This window comes from Mauremys mutica, chromosome 2 (assembly GCF_020497125.1).
Source record: "Mauremys mutica isolate MM-2020 ecotype Southern chromosome 2, ASM2049712v1, whole genome shotgun sequence".
Taxonomy (NCBI): Eukaryota; Metazoa; Chordata; order Testudines; family Geoemydidae; genus Mauremys; species Mauremys mutica.
Genome location: NC_059073.1, coordinates 287,530,060 through 287,556,060, shown reverse-complemented (window position 1 = coordinate 287,556,060; position 26,001 = coordinate 287,530,060). Strand labels below are relative to the sequence as shown.

General features: G+C 43.1%; 1 protein-coding gene and 1 long non-coding RNA gene across 2 annotated transcripts in view; one reads left to right on the top strand and one right to left on the bottom strand.

Moving 5' to 3' along the window:
- Positions 1–2,265: 2,265 nt before the first annotated feature.
- On the top strand, positions 2,266–19,904 carry LOC123363677. Its single transcript, XR_006576856.1, has 4 exons — positions 2,266–2,352; positions 15,519–15,644; positions 18,761–18,850; positions 19,773–19,904. It is a non-coding gene; the product is annotated as an uncharacterized LOC123363677 (long non-coding RNA).
- NKTR (natural killer cell triggering receptor) overlaps positions 4,060–26,001 on the bottom strand; it is a 70,841-nt gene continuing 48,899 nt past the window's right edge. Inside the window, exons 13-17 of the mRNA XM_045004943.1 lie at positions 12,905–15,862; positions 11,672–11,767; positions 11,009–11,068; positions 10,238–10,342; positions 4,060–6,683 (exon numbers count right to left, since the gene is read on the bottom strand). Of these exons, the coding sequence (XP_044860878.1) occupies positions 6,605–6,683; positions 10,238–10,342; positions 11,009–11,068; positions 11,672–11,767; positions 12,905–15,862 (3,298 nt within the window). The 3' untranslated portion in view covers positions 4,060–6,604. The remainder of the gene's footprint in view (positions 6,684–10,237; positions 10,343–11,008; positions 11,069–11,671; positions 11,768–12,904; positions 15,863–26,001) is intronic.

Below are 26,001 nucleotides of genomic sequence, written 5' to 3'. Positions count from 1 at the left end.
GCTGTTCGAGCAAGCGAGAGCAAACGCACCGAGTTGGAATCCTAAACCCCATCGGCTCCTTTAATAATCCAGCCATCGGTCCATCCCATTTAACACCTTAGCCCCGCCCCTTCCGAGGCCCTGCCCCCATTCACTCCAGCCCCCCTCTCTCTGTCACTCGCTCTCCTCCACCCTCACTCACTTTCACTGGGATAGGACAGGGGGTTGAGGTGCGGGAGCTCTAACTGGGGGTGCAGGCTCCAAGATAGGGCCAGAAATGAGAGGTTCAGTGTGTGAGGGCTCTGGGCTGGGGCAGCGGGTTGGGGTTCAGGGGGGTGAGGGCTCTGTCTGGGGGGTGCAGATTCTGTGGTGGGCCAGGGATGAGGGGTTTGGGGTACAGGAGGAGACTCCAGGTTTGAGGGGGGTCTCAGGGCTGGGGCACAGGCTTATCTCCAGCAGCTCCCAGTCAGCAGCGCAGTGGAGGGTGCTAAGGCAGGGTTCCTGCCTGTCCTGACTCCACACTGCACCCCAGAAACGGCCAGCAAGTCTGGCTCCTAGGCGGAGGCGTAGCAGGCAGCTCTGTGTGCTGCTCTCACCTGCAGGCACCGCCCCCGCAGCTCCCATTGGCCATGGTTTCCAGCCAATGGGAGTGAGGAGCCAGTGCTCGGGCAGCATGCGGAGCCCCATGGCCTCCCTCCACCTAGGAGCCGGACCTGCTGGCCACTTCCGGGGTGCAGCACGGAGCCAGGACAGGTAGGGACTAGCCTACCTTAGACCCTCAGCACCGCCAACCAGACTTTTAATGGCCTGGTCGGCGGTGCTGACCAGAGCCACCAGGGTCCCTTTTCAACCGGGTGTTTCGATCAAAAAACGGACACTGGGTCACCTGTGGCAGGCGGATGTGATAGCAACAGGGAAGGCCACCTGCATGGAGAGGTGGAGAAGTGAGCATACCGCTATGGCTCAAAAGGGGACTCTGTAAGGTATCACAGCACCAGACTGTGGTCCCATGATGGAGTGGGGGCTTATATTTCAGGGTAGTGGCTGCAAAGACCCTGGAGAAAATGTTTAGTGGTAGGGTGGACGAAGATTGAGAACTCGTCCATTTTGAGGTGGAAAGCTGTGATTTCCTCAAGGTGTACTCTGATTGAGCTCACTGAGACACCCCATTTCTTGAGAGCCAGTATGTAATCCAATACCAAAAACCAAGACACACCTTAATAAACCCTGACTAGAACTTTCTACATCATGGGGAAACACAAAAAGGGCCATTGCCCTGTCTCCTCCATGTGCTTGTTTGCCTCAGACACCTATTCTGTCTTGTCTTTTAGATTACAGGTCTGTCGCAATTTACGCGCATTTAACACGCGCAATTTCCACTTTACACTGTACGGCTGGAGTCCGGGGGGCGTGGCCTCAAGCAGGGGGGGCGTGGCCTCAAGATTTAAAGGTCCTGGGGCACCAGCTGCAGAGGTGGCTGGTAGCCCCTGTGGTGAACTAAAGGGCCCAAGGCTCTAGCCACCGTGGAGCTCCGGGCCCTTTAAATGCCAGCCCCAGCCTGGCTGCCAAAGCTGTGGGCGGGACTTAAAGGGCTCCTCCGGGCTCCCCACCACGGCGGGAAACCCGGAGGAGCCCTTTAAATGCTGCCCCAGTCTGGCCACCGGAGCTGCGGGCGGGATTTAAAGGGCTTGGGGATATAATTTTGAGTATACGCGGTTTTCGCTTTATGCGATAACCGCAGAACGGAACCCCCGCGTAAGATAAGACTTGCCTGCATAAGCAGTTTGGGGCAGAGACTTTCATTTTTTGTATTTTTTACAAAGCAATTAGCATAATGAGGGCACAACATGGCTGGCCCCTGGGTATTCTCAATGCTAAATAAGTTCCCTTTAAAAAAAAATCATTTGCAGATCACCTTTAAGGGCTTTAAATATGACAGATTGCAAAATAGTAAGGACTTCTATTTATATATACATACACACACACACACACCCCAGTACCAGTGTTTCAGCTTTATAAAACACTGGTAACACATCCTAACTGGTTATACCCATGCAATTCCATTGACTTCAGGTTGAATGGATGTAATTTTAAATGCAGAAATTGGTCCCTTTAATTAACAGTTTATAAAATTTTAATAAGAGATTTAACCTCCTATAAATAGCAAAAAACTAAAATGCAGGTGGATAAGTGTGTTTCACAACCATATTAATGCAAAAAGTTGTTTATATTGGTGTAGGACTGCAGGAGAATTTGAAGCTTTATCTTCTTGTGATTTAAATCCTAGGCAGCATTCATGTTGGAAATTACACCAGATGAGTTCCAGCGTACTGCAGCTCAAGGTCATCTAAATGCTGCGTTCTGCTCCAAACAGTAAGCATGATCATGATGAACCACGTAAGGCCATCAACAGAAATTTAATACACTGTCAGACAGTGGGTGATCCTCAGCTAGAGCATTTTAAAATGTTTCTTACCACCCCAGGACAAGGACACAAACAACCCTCATGTAAAGGTGATACTGGAGGAACTAAAGACCTCTTCATGTGCAAATCTATTTAAAAAAGAAAAACTGCATTTATGTTGCTGCTTTTTAAACTGTTTAGAGCACAAGAGCTAGTTATTCATGTGATGGATTCCATTATGCCCAAAGTTATTTTCCTCCCTTAGGCATATTAAAAAGGAAATTTCTCACCTGTAATTATAGATTCCTGAAGATAGTCTCCTCTACAGAGCTACATTGCTAGAGCATTCTGGATGCCATGTAGTTGATAAGCTAATAAAACCAGCCAGAAATATGAAGACATAACCCACTCAACCAAATTTAGGTTTCTTTAAAATGAAACATAGGTATTATGTTCTAGGATTTTAGATTTCAATTTTATGGAATGATGCCCTGAACTAACAATACATCCCTTAATATATGGAGGTATACCTATTTCATAGAACTGGAAGGGACCCTGAAAGGTCATGGAGTCCAGCCCCCTGCCTTCACTAGCAGGACCAAGTACTGATTTTGCCCCAGATCTAAGTGGCTCCCTCAAGGATTGAACTCACAACCCTAGGTTTAGCAGGCCAATGCTTAAACCACTGAGCTATCCCTCCCCAACAACTGAATGACAACTACATTATTTTTTTAGCTGTAAAACCTACTCTATCTACTGATTATCTCCTCATACAATTCTAAATTTATAAACAGTGGTTAAAGAGAAATAAATATGCAGGGCTGGATTCTGGTCTTATAGCAGTGTAATTTTCAGAGTGGAAACAAAATGTAAACTTTAACAGTGAGTAATTAATCGGTGGAACAATTTACCTAGGGTCATGATGGATTTTCAATCATTAAATTTTCAAGTCAAGATTGGATGGTTTTGTAAAAGGTCTGCTCTAGGAATTATTTTGGTTTAGTTCTATGGCCTGTGTTATAGCAGGTGAAATTAGATGATCATCGTGATCCCTCCTGGCCTTGGGATCTATGGATTCCACTGACTTTTGCTTGCAGTTTACACCAAAAGATAGAGATCATGTTTTGGCCCACAATGTAGAAAATAGAGGTCAGCCAGCTTGTGCCAGAGACTAGATCTAACAACACAGATGTATGCTATTATTTGCCCCTGCCTGCAGGAAATCCATTTTTACCATGTAGTGGCAATTAGTCTTTCCAGTAAGACAATGCTGATTTTTCCATGAAATCCAGTTTTTCTGGAACAGAAGTTCTAAAAGACTAATGGCTTATTTTGCTAAGCCATTATATCTGCTGACTAAAACTAATCCCACATTCTGAGTGTTACACAAATGATGTGGCAATGTGTATTTGGGAAATAATATTTAGCTCAGCATTTAAAGTGAGAATTTCAGCCAAGATCTGTTCAGTGTATTCTTTCACAAAGAATATGCACCTTTTACATATCTTGATTTGGTGTCTGACCACTTCCTTGCTTCAAAACTTTTCAAAATATTTGTTCCTCACGCAGCTATTATGTAAATTCACTATATAGATGTAGGAATCCTTTCCTATATTGGTCAGGAAGAGAAAAGACAACTTCTAGTCTTTTAGAGAGAAAAAAACCACACAGATGGATACAGAACTTGAAGTATACTTTTAATTTCTTTAAGTTCCCCTCATAAGTACTAGAGGAATTTTTTCAAATGTAAAGAAATCAATGTTTGCATATATGTACAAAAATTCCATTGACATTTTTAACCACCACCTGCTTCTGAATAACAAATTTGCAGTAAATAAACAGAACATTATAAAAACGCTCAATAGTGCATTTTCTATTAGGACAATTCGACGTAATACAGAGTCCTAAATACAGAGTGAATCCCTTTATAAATCGACAATTGCTGATGTGAACCATAAAAATATAACATTCTAGCAGTATGCTTTGGACTGGTATAATTACTGTATTACTTGACAGTATTTCTATTGCACCGTTTCTCTAGCTTGAAAAGTCAACTCTAGCCTGAAACATGACAAAGTTATAGCCTGGGAACACTTTGTTTTTACCCCATGTGATATGGCAGTGTTTAAGATTTTGGATGCCTTATTTCATGTTTAGCACTTAAAATAGTAAAACTTTAATATGAATTAATCCCTTGCAAACAAGGTGAAATATTCACTTACTTTTGCATTTAAAATTATGGATCTGCTCCAACTAACACTGTAGTTGTTTTGAGTTAGCAATGACATATTCATTCATTGATTAGCAGGTTGCAACTTTATTAGAAAAATTTCTGTAAACCTGCATGACCTGCTAGAACTCAACTATTTATAGCTTCTTTTGAATGTATATTTCAAGAACTTACAAAATATGGATTTAAAAAAGATTGTGGATGTGCTTTTTCTGTTAAAGCTACCAAAAGTATTAGAAGGGTTTCATCGTAACTTTTGGAATTAAGAACCTGATTTGGACCTATGTTTGAAAGCTGGCTATTCATATCTCAATTAGTTCAGTTCTAGGTATCCCAGGACCTTGCAAACTAATTGCCCTCTCTTCTCTGTGCACAGAAGATAAGTGGAGTATGACATTACATTTTCAACCTTCTTTTTGAATTTCCTTTGCATGTTTCAGCTGAGCACCTAAAGACTAATTTTTAGCAATTTAATGCTATCAAAATTATTGAATTAACTAAGAAAAAAATTGACAACTTTTTACACTTCAAAGCTCCTGATACAAAAAAAAATTCACTGTTGCAAAACATTTGAGAAAAGTAAACAATCTCAAAGTATTACAGAAAGTTAGTAAAGCAAGCTATTATAGTACATTGCAGTACTCATTAGCACCGCTAAAGCTACATTAGTCAGCTTTTCCATTATAAACCCAGATTTCAGGAGTTTATTACTGCCATTTAAATAAAAAAATCATTTCTTAGTATACAAATTCTTAAACAATGAAAAATGTATTTATTTACAAGTAATTTTAAATCAGTTGAACCAGAGTTTTGCAAAAAATTATTCAACACAACTTTTGCAAACCATTTGTCCATAATGTGGACTCACTTTTGGTATTAAACTTCAAAAGTACTGTGGATACTTTTTATTAAGCGTATCACTTTTATAGCAATGTCTATTACAGATTAATAAATAGTCCAATAACTGCACAATGACATCTCCCTAAGACAGAAGGGATACATCCTAACTTAGAAGACAATGTTTTACCTACAAACATTTTGGAATGGGCCATTATGATTTATTCTGTCAAAACTACTTTGTATGTCTATTTTCATGGACTTATAATGTGACTCAAAGATTTATAATGTTCAGCTTTAAAGACAAACTGATGTGCTCCACGCACAGCGGCATGAATTGAAATAGGATTGCCTAGAAGCAATTTTTTTTTCTGGGGTCTTAAACATTGGGCTAATTATCACAAAGAAAATCACTTAAAAACATTTAAGTTCTTAGACAACAAGTCGGATATTAAGAATCAACTCTGATTCATCACCCTTTTCTTTGCACATTGTGCCTAATTATTACAATCTGCTTGGTATACAGTATCTCACCCTTTTCCTTATACCTCTTCAATATCAAGGTACAAAGGGGTTGAGTGTTAAGACAGTGTGGCAGTTGGTTTTCATCACCTTGCTACTGTTAATCAAATCTATGTTTATAAGTAGTATGTACAAGACACCACTGAACTGATGGCCAGCATTTAAAAATAAGCATTTTAATAAAATATACAGATGGCAGCCTTTACAAATATTTTTCTTCAAAGTTTTATAGTTATCAGCATTTATTTCAAAATAGTAGGCTGAGCGCCCTCCGGTATTTATATGGATACTTTGAGACAGTACAGATTGCTGCACCCAGAAAAGGAATACCAGCAAATGTACATAAATGTAATTTCATGGCTTGGAAAATGTGATTCAGTCAAATAAATTTTATCTTCATAGTTTGTTACAGTAGCATTTGGCATAAGGGAAAAAACCCAAAACCTTAGCTGAGTTGTGCTCAAAATGTCCATTCATCAATGCAGCCAGTCAAATGAATCCGCTGCTAATAAGCAAGTTTCACCTCACTCAGTAAACATCCTTCACCTTCACTTGTGACACTGACAGAACAAAGGTATTACAACATTTACGTAGAATTACTAAATACAATCTACATTGCTGAGGAGACATTTTCAGCTAGATCTGCTGCTTTCACTGGGGCTTCGCTTGTTAGAGTAACTGCGATCACTTTCACTGTCAGAGCCATAAGACCTACAATTTAAAAAAAAAAAAAGAAAAAAATTAAAACTCCTTACAAATCAGATTTCTATCTTTTTGTTTCAAGTTCAAAACTGCGGTGATCCAAATCTTAGGAGATGAGTGTAGGTGAAAAGAAAAAAAAAATCTGTGGAAACTTCAATGTATATCCATTTTGAAGCACTTGGAGGAGAGGAAGGTGATCAGGAACAGTCAACATGGATTCACTAAGGGCAAGTCATGCCTGAACAACCTGATTGCCTTCTATGATGAGATAACTGGCTCTGTGGATATGGGGAAAGCAGTGAACGTGATATATCTTGACTTTAGCAAAGTTTTTGATAGGTCTCCCACAGTATTCTTGCCAGCAAGTTAAAAAAGTATGGATTGGATGAATGGAGTATAAAGTGGACAGAAACCTGGCTAGATCATTGGGCTCAACAGGTAGTGATCAACAGCTCGATGTTTAGTTGGCAGCCAGTGTCAAGTGGAGTACCCCAGGGGTCGATCCTGGGGCCAGTTTTGTTCAACTTCTTCATTAATGATCTGGATGATGGGATGGATTACACCCTCAGGAAGTTTGCTGATGACACTAAACTGGGAGGAGAGGTAGATATGCTGGAGGGTAGGGATTAGGATGGAAGAATCCCATGCACAGCTACAGGCTGGGGACTGACTGGCTAAAGCGGCAGTTCTGCAGAAAAGGACCTGGGGATTATAGTGGACGAGAAGCTGGATGAGAGTCAACAGTGTGCCCTTGTTGTCAAGAAGGGTAATGGTATTTTGGGCTGTATAAGTAGGGGCACTGCCAGCAGATAGAGGGGGACATGATCATTCCCCTCTATTCAGCACTCGTGAGGCCCCATCTGGAGTATTGCATCCAGTTTTCGGACCCCACTACAGAAAGGATGTGGACAAATTGGAGAGAGTCCAGCAGAGGGCAACAAAAATGATTAAGGGACTGGGGCACATGACTTCTGAGGAGAGGCTGAGGGAACTGGGCTTGTTTAGTCTGCAGAAGAAAAGAGTGAAGGGGGATTTGATAGCAGCCTTCAACTATCTGAAAGGGGGTTCCAAAGAGGATGGATCTAGACTGTTCTCAGTGGTACCAGGTGACAGAACAAGGAGTAATGGTCTCAAGTTGCAGTGGGGGTGGTTTAGGTTGGATATTAGGAAAGACTTTTTCACTAGGAGCGTGGTGAAGCACTGGAATGGGTTATCCAGGGAGGTGGTGGAATCTCCTTCCTTAGAGGTTTTTAAGGTCAGGGTTGACAAAGCCCTGGCTGGGATAATTTAGATGGGAATTGGTCCTGCTTTGAGCAGAGGGTTGGACTAGATGACCTCCTGAGGTCCCTTCCAACCCTGATATTCTATGATTCTATTATAACCCTAATCTTCTATGATTCCATTGAAAATGGAATCATTTTGATAGAGCTTCGTCATTTCAAAGTCTATTTGTTACATCCAAAATGTTGCTAAATTTCCAGAGTTTGCAGTGAGGTCAACAGGGCATTTGCCATTAACTTCAGTGTGGCCAGGATATCACCCACAGTAACTAAATTTTGGAAGCAGAACCAAAAGATATATTTCGTTTTGCTTGAGTTCAGTGAGCTAGCACAGGCTGAACAAGCAGTGTCTTTTTGAATGGATCCTTAGAGCTGTTTTACTTGTGTTTTCTCCAAGGGCCTAATCCTGCAAAACCCTTACCTCATGTGAGTAGTATCAAATCAACACGTGAGAAGGGGTTTGCAAGACTGGGCCCCTTGAAATGATAAAACTAGGTTTTGGAAATACCAGCGTATCAAAATGAGCATAGGCACTTCCTGGCTATATAAACCAGAAGTGTTGAATACTTGGCCAATGGCCAGGATGCAGCTTGCTTTATGTTCTTTTTTGGTCCTTTCGGTTGTGAAGAAAACCTTCCAAATGCAAATAAGTGTACCCATATCCAATGTTGTCTTCCTGATGTTTGCAGGAAGCCTGAAACAACTATTCAGAGGGGTCTACTTCCCACTCTCCATTATCCTCATGAAGATGTCAACATTAATGCAGAATGAAACAACTTTATGGGCATGTCTACACAGTGTGGTAATGCACACCAGTGTGGGGGTGTCAATTCTAGTGTTGTGCACTAAATGACTGACAGACCCTGTTGGTGAGCACTAAAAGTTCTCTAGTGCACAGTAGGAAACTTTGAGTGCACACCAGAAGGGTCTACACAGGCCAGTTAGCATGCAACACATTGGTAAAAGTTAGAATTCACACCTCACTGATGTGTGTTACTGCACTGTGCAGACAAGTCCTATGTCACCAGTGGATGGGATGGGAAGGGGTGGGAGTGATTTCCACAGGCTAGAAATGGAATTGTTACAAGGAGAGAAAGAGAGGAAACAAGAAAATTGGGGAATGAAAAAGAAAGGAGAATGGAGAAGGAAAAAAGGGCAGAAACAGTGATGTGGCTAAACACTGGTACATTTTCCCACCCAAGTGATGCTGGTTGAGAGAACAACTAAAATTTAACTTAACTTACTACCGAAAGATCATATTCCATCCTTGATCTTTGTGCAAACCTCCCACAGACATCTGAAGGAATTCCATTGTGGATTGAGGGTGATATATAGTCCCAAATTTATACCATGGACCACACTGTACAGACAGCAATACCAGCAATGCACTAGGCTAGTAGACGATTCTTTTTTAAACATGTGCTAGGAACGACACCTTTAACAGCAATTGGACTGTGAAGAATGTAGCCAAAGTCTATAGAAGTGTAAATGTAATTACACTTAGAGTTACTTTAATTGTAGCTGCAAAAAGAACAGGAGTACTTGTGGCACCTTAGAGATGAAGTGAGCTGTAGCCCACGAAAGCTTATGCTACAATTAATTTGTTAGTCGCTAAGGTGCCACAAGTACTCCTGTTCTTTTTGTGGATACAGACTAACACGGCTGCTACTCTGAAACCTTTAATTGTAGCTGTAATTACACTGTAGGAAGCATCATTTTGATTGTCATTCCTGTTAGCATAGTTATTTTTCATCTCCTTTTCACAAGTTTTTTGTATTAGACATTGAGGTCTAGCTAAAAAGGATCTACCATCCAGTAGAATCTTGACACTTGGGGTAATTTTCAGTCCTTTATACCCATGGCATTTAAGCACAAGCATGGTCAATTTTAAATTCTGCAATTACTTTTCCTGATTTAGCCAATGGGAATTAAATGACAGATTTTAAAAAAATGTGTATATGCATGTGTAGAGATGAACATATGTACACATACACACAATGGATTACATATAATACAATGATTTCTCTCTCCTCTCAAATCCCTCTGCCCTCCTCTTTCCTTAGAATTCTTGGAAGTAGGGATTGCGTGTGTTTGTGTTATCTCTTTATATTTCTGGTACTTAATTTATCATTAAACAAATTTGCTAGTAACAGTACATTTTATACTTGAAAAAAGACTGCATCTATTGAAATGTTGTTCCTTATAAACTTCCAGTAAAGCACCTAAGGAAATTAATTGTGTACAGTTAAGTTTCTGAAATTGTGGCACTGAAAAATTACATACCTGGATCGTCTGTCGTAACTTCGAGACCTGTGGTAGCTGTCACTCCTCTGACTTCTACTTCGACTACGACTTCTGCTATAGTAACTATCATAAGTATATGACCTACTTTAACAGGGAAAAAAATAATTGAAGACTTTGGAAAGTTCTTTTCTAAAATGATCAAAATTAGAATTTTGGATGTTTCTTGTAAAGAGATTTATATAAGGAAATATTTTTGTTGCTATATTCCTATTACTACTTGACGGATTTAGCAAATAAGCCAAAACGATTGCAAATGTAATAAAATGTTTATCAGGAAGAGTATAAAGTTTCTTCACAAAGCAGCGGTTTACCCAAATAAGTGGTTTACTTTTAAAAATAATGTATTTTTAAATAAAATAAAAAAAATGTACAAATCTGTCGACAAATTTTGCACAAAGTATAAAGAATATCAAGCCTTAACTTCCCTCCTTGACCATACTCTTGTAAAATAAACAGCAGAAAAATTTGGGGGGATTTAAAACGGAGGACAAAAGAGTAGAAAGCAGCAGTAAAGGGCACCAATCAATTCAATTCTCTTCAGGGCCTAATACCATGCCCATGACCGATATCTGGATACTCTGATTGTTTTAAAAGAGGAAAAGAGCAATCTGATTTAATTTCAGGAAGGTAAGTTTGCAATATTTTGGCTTACTATAAAGCTGTACTTTGAACAATATCACTGTCTTAATATATTTGTTCATTATAAAAATTACTTTGTTCCCAGTGTTCGTGTAGTATCATAATCCATACCTGGATCGACTGTGATGATCATATGAACTGCTTCTGGATCGACTTCTACTATAGGTTCGACTGTGACACAATCGAAGAAATACATTTTAATCATTAAATTCGAACCAAGGACTGAATTAGAAAAAAATTCTAAGTGACTTTCTTGATATTCCTTGTCCACACTGCATGGCATTTAACATAATTATTCTTCAAAAATAAGCAGTTACAAAAGTCAGTTTCTATTCTTAAAAAGCATACATATTTCAGAGTAGATTGCTTCCAGGATGCACCTGCATAGCTACAACTCAACATCAAAAAAATTAATTTAACTTACTAGGATGTGTCTGATTTGTAGTTTGTGATAAACACATACTCAGGGTGTTCTTATCTCGATCACAGAAACTTACCTGTGATTAAGGTTAAGATTTTGTCATGGGAATTTTTCAAAGTCATGGGCAATAAACAAAAATTCACAGAAGCTGTGATCTGTCGGTGGGTGGGGGACTGACAGTCCAAGCCCCACTGCAGGGGGTGGAGGGGAGGGGCTGAGAGCCACTCCAGCCATGCTACTCCAGACCCTGGGGGTGAGGGGGTGGGAGGGCCCTGAGAAACGCTCCAGCTGAAGCTGAGGAAGTCACAGAATCCACGACTTCTGTGACCTCCCTGACAAAATCGTATCCTTACCTATGACTCTTGTAACTGTGGTAAGATCTACTTCGACTTCTTGACCGATCTCTACTGTACCATCCTCTGCTTCGGCTTCTTGTATAGCTTCTTGATCTATAATTGATAAAACAAGTTTGAAAAGCATATACAGTAACTCCTCATTTAACGTTGTCTCACTTAACATTGTTTCAATGTTACGTCCCTGCTCAATTAGGGAACATGCTTGTTTAAAGTTGTGCAATGCTCCCTTATAACGTCGTTTGGCTGCCTGCTTGTAAGATTCAGTTGAAGAGCAGCGACTTTACAAGGGAGCATTGCACAAGTCCCGGTTCTCCGCCTCCTCCCCCTCCCTCTCAGTGCTTCCCCCACCGCCAAACAGCTGTTTAGCGGCGCTTAGGACTTTCTGAGAGGGAGGGGGAGGAGTGGGGAGACAGCGCTTCCCCGCTCCTGTGCCTCCCTCCCAGAAAGTCCTAAGCGCGAAGTGCTGGGAAGGAGGGGGAGGAGTAAGAAAGCCCCACATCTCCACTCCTCCTCCTCCCTCCCAGAAAATCCTAAGTGCTGCTAAACAGCTGTTTGGCAGTGCTTAGGACTTGGGGGCGGTGGGGAGGGAGGGATGTGGCGTGCTCCGGAGAGGAGGCAGAGTGGGGTGGGAAGAGGTGGGCCTGGAGTAGAGCGGGGACAGGAAGAGGTGGGCCTGGAGCATTCCCGGCAAAATCCGATCCTGTTCTCTGGGGAAGCTGCTCCTGCAAAGGTGCTTCCTAGCATCCTTGCCTGCAGCGGGCTGTGCCTGTGTGGCGTAAGCCAGGGGCACTTCCCAACCACAGTACAGTACAACACTGTACAATATAATGCCCTTTGTCTGCCCCCAAAAACTTCCTTGGAACCTAACCCCCTGAATTTACATTAAATCTTATGGGACAATTGGATTCGTTTAACATTGTTTCACTTAAAGTTGCATTTTTCAGGAAAATAACTACAACGTTAAGTGAGGAGTTACTGTACTGAAATATAATTAAAATTAACAGTGATGGAAACCGAATTAACACTTCAAGATAAACTTGAAAAATAAAGTGCTTTATTGCAAACTAGTTAGTGAAGAGATATATTGCTAGTTTCTAGTTAGCACGTTACTGCTGGAAAATGAGAGATCCTGGCAACACAGAACTTGCACTTCTATCTCAAATTCATTTGCTTACGGTTTAAGTAAAACTGCAGATTACTAAAACAGAGATTACATAACAAATTACTAACCTATATGAGTAAGTGGAACTTCGTGATCGACTTCTTGAGTGACTGTAGGATAGAGATCTTGTTCTATGTCTGGATTTAGATTCAGATTTACTTCGTGACCTACTTAGACTCCTGGATTGGCTGTTGTCATCTCTACTTGGAGGAGACTGTTCATCACTTGAACTCTCTTGGTTCCTTGGTCTCCGATTTAACCGTGCAGTCTTTCTAACTTCATCAAACAGAGATCCTGGCCTGACTTTATTTTTACTTTTTATTTCTATTCTTAAACCTTGTGGCTTAGAGTCAGGTGCTGACGTACTGTTTGTAACTTCTGCAGCACTACTAGTAGTAGCAGATTGTAGATTACCTACACCCTGTAAAGGTTTCCATTTATTATCTATCATACTGCTTTGTATATTTTCAGTTATTTCAGTTTTCAAAGTGTTTTCCACAGTAGTGACCATGGTGACGGAGCTACTGTCTTGTATTTCTATTTTTTTGACTTCTTTAACATTGATCAATTGTTTAATACAGTTTCCTTGTTTGGCTGTGTCTGGTCCAGGGTTCTCATTCTGTAAATCTTTGTTTGCATTAATATTTACAGTCTGAGATTTAGCACTCAGGATGACAGGAGACAAAATGTCCACAACCACCTTTCCAGGAGAGTTACGATCTGGAGTACAAATCTCCATGTTATCATCTGTCTGCATAACATCCTCTGATCCATTTTGTTTACTTTCTTCAATATGTTTAACACCTTTCTTTGAAGTAGCCACATTTATTTCTGGATTTAATGTACTGGCTGAATAGTTGTGCTCACTGTTGTCTTTATTAAGGTGACTATGATCTGGTGATGCATTGCACGTAGTGTTCCTACTCGAGAGGTTCTCATCTTCACAATACTTTTCACCATTTCCAGTTTTATCTTTGCACATTTTGTTGTTTTCATTAGCTTGTTGGTTTTTACCTTTACTGTCCCTGGTAAGTTGCTTTTGTTTTTTATCATTTCTGGTAACAGGCTTTTCATTCATGTCCTCATCTTCCTCCTCCCCAAACTCCAGTGGAGGCTGCCAGTGAAAAAGCTCTTTTTGTTTCTGAACCTTATGCTTCTTCTCTTTTTTCTCCTTTGATTTCTCTTTGGCTTTTTTGGAATGTGACTTTTTGAGGTTCTTTTTGGACCCATGTTTGTGTTTTTTTGACTTTCCTTTAATATTTGCCAAACTGGAGTGGGAATTCTCAGATGCAGAAGAGGACTGTTGCTTGCTTGTTTTCCAAGTATGATCAGAAGAATCTAGAAAAGCTTCTGAAGAATTTGATTTAGTTTTCACCCTGCTTTTGGTAAGACTGAGCTCTGTATCAGATCCTGATGTGGCCTCACCTTCCTCTTTACTGGATGAGGGCCTAGAATCTTCTCTACTATTTCTAGTCTCTCCTCTTTCTGAATTTGATTCCGAGTCCCATTTACTGCCTGAATATGTCTTTCTTTTTGTCTTTGCACCACTTTTATGCTGTTCAGAAGTTCTCTCCCTCAAAGATTTCTTTTTTGAATGGTCACTGTCGCATTCAGACTTGGATTTCTCCTCACTTCTGTCAGCAGTCAAATTGTTTTTATTCTCTTTCTGGTTGTCTCCTTCTGGTTGAGAATGTCCTTCTTTCTCCTGGACTGGCTGTATTTTAACAGAATGCTCACTATCTGTAGAAAAGTCTAAAGATGATCTTCTCTCACTCTCTTTTCGTTCTTGAGAAGATTCATCATAGGTTTTACTCTTCCTGACAACTGTGCTACTTTCAGAGCTACTCTCTTGCCTTTTCTTCAATGATTGGAAATTTTGCTCACTGGATTCAGATTTCCTTTTGCTTCCATGTCTATCGTCATCACTAAGAGAGTAATAAGATGATGACCCGCTATAACTTGACTGGTCACTGCGGTATCTATTTGGTGACTGAGATCTGCCAGTTGACCGAGATCTTGATCTTGAACTAGATGGACTCCTTGATCTTGTGTAAGATCTAGAGTAGGATCTGCTTCGAGAAGACCTGCTCCTTGATCTTAGCCAACTATCTGAACTTCTCTCACTATGAGACCTTGAATAACCACTTCGATCACTATCTGAACTCTTTTGTCGCTTATGGGAGGAGGAGGAAGTATTAACCTCTTTAATATTTGCTAAATTGTAGTTACTTTGGGTAGGCATTAAATGGGTTGTTTTAGCTTTCATTTCCTGAATTCGCTCATAGGATGGTTTCCAGGGCTTTTGTCCAGGTTTCCACCTGGAAGGTGGAGGACTGTCACTTAAAGGTATAACCGGAATATTTTCAGCTACAACAGGTTGTATTACAACTTTATCACTCTGTGGTATTGCTGCTCTTACAGGTTCAGTCTTATTTGGCTTATTTTCATTCAATTCTGCTTTAGCATTTCGTGGTGAATTTGAAACTGTCCTGTGGTGCCTGGAGTTAGTGCTAGATCTTGATCTGCTTCGAGAATGAGACAATTTAGATGCTGTTCTTGATCTAGAACTTCTTCTGGAATAAGATCTTGATCTAGATCTAGATCTGGATCTACACCTGGACCTGTAATATGATCGAGAATCTCTGCTTGATAGAGTTGATGAACTCTGGTCATCTTTGTCAGATTTAGACCAGTCTCTTCTGGATGAGCGTCTAGAAGATAATGAGGAAGAAGGAGACTTCCTCTCACGATCCCGAGATGACTTTGTCCTCCTGATAGAAGAACGAGAGGATTCTACCTCTGATGAGGGTGAGGTTCGCTTTTTTTTAGTTTGTTTATGTTTCTTGAAATGCTTTTGCTTTTTGGCTTTCTTTTTGTGTTTTGTCTTCTTTTTCTCTTTTCGGTGCTTTTTGTGGTGGCTGGTGTACCTCAGGGTACTGAGGTCAGAATAGCCATTATGTGACCAAGATCTTGATCGCTGGGACAAACTTCTTTCATCCCATCTGCTTGAACATGGGTCACTCAACCTTAAAAGAAAGTACACAACATTAAAGGAAATTGCCTAAAATTAGTTTGCTTATTTTCTCCATCCAATATAGAATATCAATACAATTGGTTCTCCAGAGAGCTGAATGAAACTAGGTACAGGAAAACATTATATTTGCTAATAAATAAGGCCTTGTGTCACAAGGGTAAATATACATCTTAAAAAAAGCCTATTATACTATAAAAAATATTCCCTTTCAGATGTGAAATGGCTTTTATTAATTATGAAGTTATTAGACAGCTACTTCTCAACTGGGAGATAATAGCTATCAAATATCAGTTAAAATCATTAGTTTTACGGCAAGCAGATAAACTAAATGATGTGATCGGCTTATATACTGCACAATCTCGCCATCCAAAAAAAAACAAACAAAAAAACTGGTAGCTTACCAGTACAGTAACTGTTGTTCTTTGAAATGTATTGTGCCCATATACACTGCAGGTGTTTGTGCACCCAGTGCACTCGAGTCAGACTTTTGCAAGGAGTACCACCAGATGGAGCATGTGCTCTAAGGTGAGGGCATAAAGCAGGTATGGCTGCTGCCTCCCTCTCTATTCCTTCACATTGTTGTATATAATGTCCAAAGTAGCAGAGAAAGTGGGAGGGTCCTGGAATGTATACGTGCACAACACATCTCAAAGAACAACTGTTTTTTCTCTTTTGTGTGGTTGTGCACATATACATTCCACTACTGGTGATGCATAAGCAATTCCCTTACAGGCGGAGGGACTTCAGATCATCTGAACAGAGATTGTAACACTGACTTGCCAAAGTTGGCATTGTCACGACACACTTGAGAGATGGTGTAATGAGCGCAAAATGTATGTACAGACAACCACATTACTGCCTTGAAGACATCAGCAAATGTAACATTGCTCATCAATGTTGATGAAGTGGACATGGAGTGAAGTTACTCTTGGTGGAGGAGAGACTTCAGCAAGATTGCAATAGAGCTTAATGCAGTCAAAAATCCAATGAGAGATTCACTCAGTTGACACTGACTGACCCTTAACTTGCTCAGCATAAACTACGAAAAGCTTGGGAGAACTCTAGTGAAGTCCAAATAGAACACCAAACCTCTATGAACATCCAATGTATGAAGTGTTTTCTCAGCTTTAGAGGAAAGGTTTCAGGAAAAACACAGGCAAATGAATAGATTGATTCAGATGGAAAGCTGGCACTACCTTATGGTGTGATCTAAAGGAAACTGCCTAAATGGAAGTCCACGAAAGGAGGATCGACAAGAAAATTGTGATGTTCTGCAACCCTCTTAGCAGATGTGACTGCCACCAGAAAGGCTACTTTCATACACAGTAACATTAATGCCGTTGTAGCCAGAGCCGTGTGTGTGTGTGTGTGTGTGTGTGTACTGAATTTGGAGAGGACTGGACTGAGATCTCATATAGGTACAGGATCAGACGTAGGAGGGTAAACATTGAGTAGATCTTTCAAAAATCAAGAAACGAGAGGGTGAGAGAAAATGGAAAACCCATCAACTGGTGGATGTAGCGCAGAAATAGAAGCAGGTGAACTCTCACAGAACTAACTGAAAGCCTGACCATTTTGGGGCAACAGATACTCCAGTACATATGTAGCCTCTGTGTGAAGAGGCAATAAATGTTAAGATTGTGCCCAAATCAAAAACCTCGTCCACTTTCCTGCATACGTGGCTCTAGTGGGTTCCTTTTTGCTGTTCAAAGATGGTCTGAACCTCTTGAGAGCACAATTTCTCATGAGAATTCAACCAGAGATCATCCATGTCATGAGATCGAGAGATTGGAAGTTTGGATGTAGAGACTTACCTTGGTTCTGAGACAACAGATCCTCAAACAAAGGCAAAGTTAACGGAGGTCGAACAGAGAGCAGATGAAGGACTGTGAACCAATACTATCTTGGTGCATCAAGACTGAAGTTACTTTTCAGTTTTTTGAATACTCTCGGAATGAGAGAAATTGAAGGGATTGCACATAGAAGACAACTGGACCACAGAAAAAGAACTGAATCTGTGATGGAATCTGGGTTGCAGCCCATCCTGGAGCAAAATCTCGTGCACTTGTTGTTCTGGTTGGTTCCAAACAAACGTGTTACTGGTGAAAAATCTGGAGAAGGTCCTTCCTCATTGACCATTTGTGTTGGTCTATGAAAACCCTGCTGAAGGAATCTGCAAGTGTGTTTCTTAATCCTGGATGGTGAAAGTCCTCCCGGGAAACATGATGAATGCATAAATTCCATAGGATAGCCTTCTGGCACAGTTGGGATGATCTTGCACCTCCCTGCTTCTTCAGATAAAATATGGCAGTGGTGCTGTATGTAAGAACTTGTACCAGCAGATTCTCAATGGTGGACATAAACATCTTTCAGGCAAACTAATAGCTCAGAGCTCTACACATTTATGTGGAGCGAAACTTCCTGGGGTGACCAAAGAGCTTGTGTCCAGAGTTGATCCAGATGGGCTCTCCAACCTTTGGTAGATGCATCTGTTATCAGAGTCATAGTCAGTTCTGGGGACAAGAATGGAATAATCTTCCACTCATTGTGGGGATCCAACCACCAAACAACAGACTGAAGCACTCACGGCAGGTACGCAAATCCGTATGGCCAGAGGGTTCTGGGAAGGACTATATATTGAATGGAGCCAGGCCTGCAGATAGGTAAGATGAAGTCTGGAATGCAGAGTTACGAATATGCATGAGGCGATGTGGCCCAGAGCTGAAAGCAGGCATACACTGCTGTCATTGGGTAGGAATTCAGGATTTTGGAAAGGAAGGCTAAAGATTGATATCTTTCATTTAGAAGATAAGACTTGTCTGTCCTGGCATTAAGGTCTGCTCCTATGAAGGATATGCACTGATCATAATTGTGATTTGTTCACATTTAGTTTCAGACCCAGATGGGAGAACCACTGCCTGATTAGAATGCTGTTTTGGACCTGGCTGCTCGATGCTCCACAAACTAGTCAATCATCAAGGTAAGAAAATATCTGAACACCCCAGCAGCAGAGGTGGGCTGCTACAATTTCCATGCACTTGAAGTCCCTTGGAGATTATGACAGTTCGAAGGGAAGCACTGCATACTGGTAATGATTGGTGTCTGCTAAGAACTGAAGGTACTTCCTTGTCAGAGGAATTTATCGCCACATGGAAGTAAGTGTCTTGTAAACTGAGTGCTGCATACCAATCTCCAGGGAAGGGATAAATGCAGTGAGGGTAACCAGCCTCTTGATTTTTTTTTTTTTTTGATGAAATGGTTCAGCTTTCTTAGATCTAGAATGGGGTGAAGGCCACCAGATTTCTTTGGGACCAGGAAGTACCAGGAATAGAAACTCTTTCTTCTGAGTTGGTAAAGAACTTCTGTCACTCTCAATTATAGACGAGATGGCGTTCTTGAAGTAACAGTCTTGTGCGAAGGGTCTCTGAAAAGGTACGGGGAAGGTGGGTTGGGAAAAGGAAGGGAGGTAAATTGGAGAACATATCTCTCCTTCACTGTGCTGAGCATCCACTTGTCTGAAGTGATGCTTTCCCAAACACACTGAAAGTGGGACAGGTGCGATCCAGGGAAGAGATGTAGTTGGTGTGCTGTCCTCGACTAAGAAGTCAAAATGATTGCTTGGAGGATGAAGATGCCTGGTGAGAAGAACCTCCCACCGATTAAGATGGCTAGTTATGTTGGGAAGGACTTGACCTTATCTTGAACGCATATTATGACCTCTGTTGGAAAGAGGATCTGGAGTAAGATTGGGGCCTAAACAGTTTCCTCTTGGTAACCAGAGTATAAATGTTTAACAAACCAAGTGTTGCATGATAATCCCTCAGTGTGTGCATAGTGTCATCTGTTTTAGCATCACACAGTTTGGAACTCTCAAAAGGTAATTCCGCTATTGTGTTCTGCAGCAACCTTGAAATGCCAGAAACCTGTAGCCAGAAAGAACATGGCATGGATACTGCAATACCTTTGGAACAGAAAGCTGTATTAGCAGCATCTACTGCTGCCTGAAGAGACATGCAAGCTGTAAGATACCCCTGAAACAAGCACTAAAATACATTTCTTATATTCCTCTGGCAACTTGTCAGCAATTTTAGAAATTGCAAAGAAATTAATAAAGTTATATTTTGACAAAACAGCCTGATAATTAACAACTCTTATTCGAAGTGTGGTAGTGGAAGAAATCTTTGGGCTGTATAAATCCAGCCTCTCATATTCTTTATCCCTGGGAGTAGCCTAAGGATGAGACCGATCGGATCATCCATTAGCACCTGTGAACACCAAAGAACCAGGAACTGAATAGTCAAAATCTTGTGAGGGATTTGATATTGTCTGTCCACTAGCTTGGCCATAGGTGGTATAGAGGCTGGAGTTTTCGCTACCTACAGTAATGCTTCATTGATGGGAAGTGCAACTCTTCCTGGGGAAGAGGGCTGTAAAATAACTAGGACAGTGTGGTGGATTGTCTTGTACAAGTTTCTACTGCACCCCCCACTAGAGAAGTGTCAACCCTCCTAATCAGGTCCTGAAAAACTCAGAAGTCCTTGGAGGGGGAGATGAAGTCTCTGGTGTGACTGCCTTATCTGGTGAAGATGAAGAAATAGGAGAAGGAAGATCTAAGGGTTCTTCCATTACTTCCTCGTCTTCTTCCATAAGATCCAGCACAGCAGGTTAAGGGATAGTAGCAGGATGATGAGTAGAGATTATTGGCAGCAGGGGAGGAGGAGAATTCCTTCTAGAGTGAGGGAGTTCTAGATTCTCTTGGAGCAGCCCAAGACCAGTAAAGGGGACCCCAGGCTGGGATTTCCTTATAGGAAGACCAATCCTGACCTTTAGGTCTGGTAGTTTTGGAAGACCTGTAAGGCGATATAAACAGTGTCAAAGGTGAGACAGATTCTTTTTTTTTTTTGGAGTTAGAAGAAATGTAAGCCTTCTCAGAATATGGAGGAGCAGTTCCCATTGGTGTTCTAGGTGGCCTGGATATAAGAGACTTTAGGCTCCAAACAAAGCAAGGGTTGGGAGAATGCAGATGAAGTGATCCATGCCAATGATGTCAGCATAACTCATAAGAGCATAAGAATGGCCACACTGCGTCAGACCAATAGTCCATCTAGCCCAGTATCCTGTCTTTCGACAGTGACCAATGCTAGGTGCCCTAGAGGGAATGAACAGAACAGGTAATCATCAAGTGATCCATCCCCTGTTTCCCATTCCCAGCTTCTGGCAAACAGAGGCTAGGGACATTTCAGAGTACAGTTTTGCATACAGTCATCAGAGAGATGACTGTAACAGAGATAGTGCCCACGGTGCCAGGTACGTTGATAGCTCTGAAGACACTGTCACTGGTTGTAGCAGAGGAGAGTCGGGCAGGGAAAAACAAAGGAGATCCCCTGAGGACAACAAGGCCCGCATGGTGGAAGGTACCTCAGGTAAGTGTGTCAATAGTGCCAGTGGAGCACAGGCAGACTGAAACAGCTGAAAAGAGCTGATAAATTGTATAGTCAATTGCATGACCACACTTTAGTTCATTATGAAATATACTCAAAAGACCAAATAACCAATGTCAGTCAGGTTTAACAACACAGTACAGGAAAAAGGTCCTATATGATACCAGTCTCTGAAGAACAGTCCCATGAAACAATGTTATATTCACCTTATGCAGAAGCTGTGCTCCCAAAGTTACACATTTCAGCTGGTATTATTTATATGATTTTACAAGTTACACATTCTTACTACACGTCACCAAAATCCAACCCATAACTTTCTTCCACATTCCTAACTTGTTATTCTGTGCCCTCCTTATTTTGGTTTTGGATACTAGCATTCCAGGCACTGATCTGTGAAGATACTTCTGTAGCTTGTATTGAGAGACAGAACCAATATATCTTGATTTTGACAAGTTCCCTATCTGCTTGTGACAAATGCTGATTTCAGCAAATGCAAGGTGTTGTGGGACATTTAGCATACGAAGTGAACAAGAGTATGGTAAAGGACAGTTTAGGTTATATCACTGTTACAGTATTTGTGCTTAATTCATACCACACACACACAATATTTACATGCTAGCCAATATATATTAGTCAGCAAGGACAAAAGACCCATCATGGGTGAAGACACTGGACTTGACGGTGCTCCCTCATATGGAACTGGTGAGCACTTACATTTGTGAAGCCTCAAACGGGTACCAGAGGACTTACCGTAAGATTTTCTGGGGAAAGACCAAAACTTTGAGGTTTTGTTAGCATTGGAATGCCCAGGTCACTTTGTTGAAGCTGACAGGGAAGACAAAGCATGATGTTTGTCAATGGACTTGCGTTTTAAAAACAGGAGGAGCTGGAGGGGCACTTCTGCTTGAATCTGAGTCCCCTGCCTCACGGTCAGGGTTCAACTATGATGCAAGATGCAGCGCCTCTTTCACGAGGTGGACCTTAAGTCAAAAGTTCCTCCATTTTTGGTCCTGGTGAGGAAGGAGGTACAACTAGAGCATTTGTCCCTCATCTAAACCAGCCCATCTGTGACCGGGATAATGGCCCCGCAGGTGGCACACTGCTAAAAACCTGGGGATTTTTTCCATATTAAAATCCTCTAGGATAATGAACTAAAAATTATAATTAGCCAGCTAGCTAGACTACTACTAACTATATTACACACGCATTATATCTATATCTATATATCTCGATGCTGGCTAACTGAAGCAAATGCTACTGGGAGTTCCAATGCTCAAGGAACTGAAAGGGAGGAGGTGGCCAGGCCCCTTTTATGTCTTTGCCTGAGAGAACAAGGAGAGCTGGGACACATGCACTGCATAGTGGTACTGCTGGCAAAAGTCTCTGACTCAAGTACACTGGGTGCACAAACACCTGCATTGGAATGTATGTGCGCACGATTATTCGAAGGAGAACTATAGATTCATAAGTTATGTTGAAATCCAAGCTTAACCATTTTCTCATACTTTTTTTGTGCTTCTCTACCAAACAATCTTACAATACATGAACAGACAGAAGGAGTTCATAGCAATTGGGATGTTTTATTGAGGACTTATATTCAATAAAAGACGGTTACTCACCTTTGTAACTGTTGTTCTTCGAGATGTGTTGCTCATATCCATTCCAATTAGGTGTGCGCTCGCTGCGTGCACCACTGTCAGAAGATTTTTACCCTAGCAACACTCGGTGGGTCGGCTGAGGCACCCCCTGGAGTGGCGCCTTTATGGCGCCGGATATATGCCCGGGTCAACCCAGCGCCCCCTCAGTTCCTTCTTGCTGGCTACTCCGACAGAGGGGAAGGAGGGCGGGTTTGGAATGGATATGAGCAACATCTCGAAGAACAACAGTCACAAAGGTGAGTAACTGTCTTTTCTTCTTCGAGTGCTTGCTCATATCGATTCTAATTAGGTGACACTCAAGCCTTACCTAGGCGGTGGGGCCAGAGTGAGATGTCGCAGAGTGAAGGACCGCCGAACCGAATGCACCATCACCCCTGGACTGCTGCACTATCACATAGTGGGCGGCGAAGGTATGCATCAATGACCAAGTCACTGCCCTACATATCTCCTGAATGGGCACATGCGCCAGGAAAGCAGAGGATGAAGCCTGAGCCCCTGTGGAGTGGGCGGTAAGGTGCGTAGATGGGATACCAGCCAAGTCATAGCATGCACGGATGCATGAAGTGATCCAGGACAAGATGCGCTGGGAGGAGACTGGAAGGCTCTTCATCTGGTCTGCTACAGCAACAAACAGCTGTGACGTTTGTGACGGGGAAGGGCAGGGATGGGGGGAGAAAATTGGAGGGAGTATCCCCTTTCCACCATGTGTAGGACCCAATGGTCTCATGTTATGTAGGACCACGCACGGAGGAAATGGGAGAGATGATTTTGGAAAGGCGGGGAGGGATCCTGAATGGAGACTGGTGTTCTGTCCTCGGGCGCACCTTCAAAAGTTCTGCTTAGGCCCTGCCGATGGCTTGGGAGGGCCCTGGCCTTGGCTGGCTTGGTGTCCAGTTTGTTTCCTTTTACCACCTTGGCCGCGTCTTTTAAAGAAGTCCTGTCTCGGCCACGGGGGAGGGTATGACCTCTGAGGTTGTGGTCTGAAGGGCCTTCTCTGCGTTACTGGGGTATGCATTCCCAGAGAGCGCATGATAACTGTTGAGTCCTTCAGACTCTGCAGCCTTGAGTCTGTCTTCTCGGAGAATAGGCCCTGGCCATCAAAGGGCAGGTCCTGGAGGGTCTGCTGTAACTCTGGTGGTAAGCCAGAGACCTGCAGCCATGAGATGCGGCGCATGGCTATGCCCGAGGCCAGGGTTCTAGCTGATGAGTCTGCCGCATCCAGAGAGGCTTGTAGGGAGGTTCTGGCCACCTTCTTGCCCTCCTCTACTATAGCCCCAAATTCCTCTCTGGACTCCTGTGGAACCAACTCCTTGAATTTCTCCATAGAGTGTCACAAATTATAGTCATATCGGCTCAGGAGTGCCTGTTGGTTGGCCACCCTGAGCTGCAAGCCTCCGTCTGAGTACATCTTGTGCCCAAACAAGTCTAGGTGTCTAGCATCCTTTGATTTAGGCGCTGGGGCCTGCTGACCGTGCCTCTCCTTCTCGTTGACCGAAGCCACGACAAGGGAGCACGGTTGGGGGTGCGTACAGAGGTACTTGTAGTCCTTTGAAGGGACAAAATACTTCCTTTCCACCCCCTTGGCCGTAGGTGGAATAGAGGCTGGCGACTGCCAGATTGTCTTAGCAGTGGCCTGTATGGTTCATATGACGGGGAGGGCAACTCTGGACGGTGCCTCCGCGGACAGAATATCTACTACAGGGTCCTCTACCTCCACCACCTCCTCTACCTGGAGGTTCATATTGCGTGCCACTCTGCAGAGCAGTTCCTGGTGGCCGTGGAGGTTCATAGGAGGAGGGCCTGAAACCATAGTCCCCGCCACTGCCTCATCAGGCGAGGACGAGGAAGATACCCCCGGGACTAAGGGATCCTGCGCGAAGTCCTCTTGTGGAGGATCTTGTTGCTCAAGGTCCATCATGCTAGGAGTGTGGGCCTGCATTGGCGCTGGAGCAGTCGTCTCAGAGCCTCCCGGGGGAGGGGAGGGCAAGACACAGTGGCCTCCGGTACTCGGGGCTCTGAAGGGGCGGAATGGGAAGTCCCCGAAGGAGCCCCCTGTGCCTGATGGTATGCCCAGGGGGTCCAAAAGGACCACTGTGGGGGTTCATGATCCAGGTCCTGGCCTTCTTCTAGCCACTGGCCTGTACCGCCCTGGTCCTGGTAGCCACCTTGCGAGCGCGACGATGCAGAGGCAGAGCGAGATGGCCAAGGCGGTGCTGTACACACCAGTGTCGAGTACCCCGGTACTGTACGGTGCTGGGGACTGGTGCCGTGAGGCATCGATTGGTGCCTGCGGTCATATCAGTACCGGGAGCCTGATCTGGATTTCGATGGCGACCTCTGGTGAGATCAGCGTCGCGATTGGCTCCAGGTCGAGTGCCACTCTGACCGGCACCAGGAGTCCAATCGGTACCGGCCGGAGTGCGATTCGGATCTCCGCGAACCGTAGCGGCGTCGCGAGTACAACCGGCACCGAGAACGGTGCTGGGACTGCTAGCAACGCTGTAATGGGTGCCAGGAAGAAGATCAGGACCTGGACTGGTGTCGTCCTTCTTCACTCGGCGACAGTGGTCACACGAGGGATGGCTTTCCCTTCGACATCACCGTCCATGCTGGAGGTGCTGCCGGCTGCAGAGGAGTCGGCTCTGTGAGCGCGATCAAGTCCCGCGCTGTTGAAAAGGTCTCCGGTGTGGAGAGTAGTCTCAGCTCGATCACAGTGTGCCCCGGGGAGCTTACGTGCACTGGATTCGACGGCCCTTGCAGCGGTGCAGGAGCCAATATTTGTCCTATGCGCTCTGGCAATGGACGTGGTTCCAACTGCGGTGCGGGAAGCGTCGGCGGCTGTCGCACCAACAAACCAGAAGTGACCTGCACCTGCTTGGGCTGCTTCTTCTGGCTTGGAGATAAGAGACCTGCGCCATGGTGGTGGAGGTGCCGGGGAGATCTGGCACCACAAGTCTTTGGTAGAGTCAGAACGCGGTGCCAGACCAGTCGGTGCCTCTGGGGTACTCCGCACCAAGGACTACGGTGCCGAG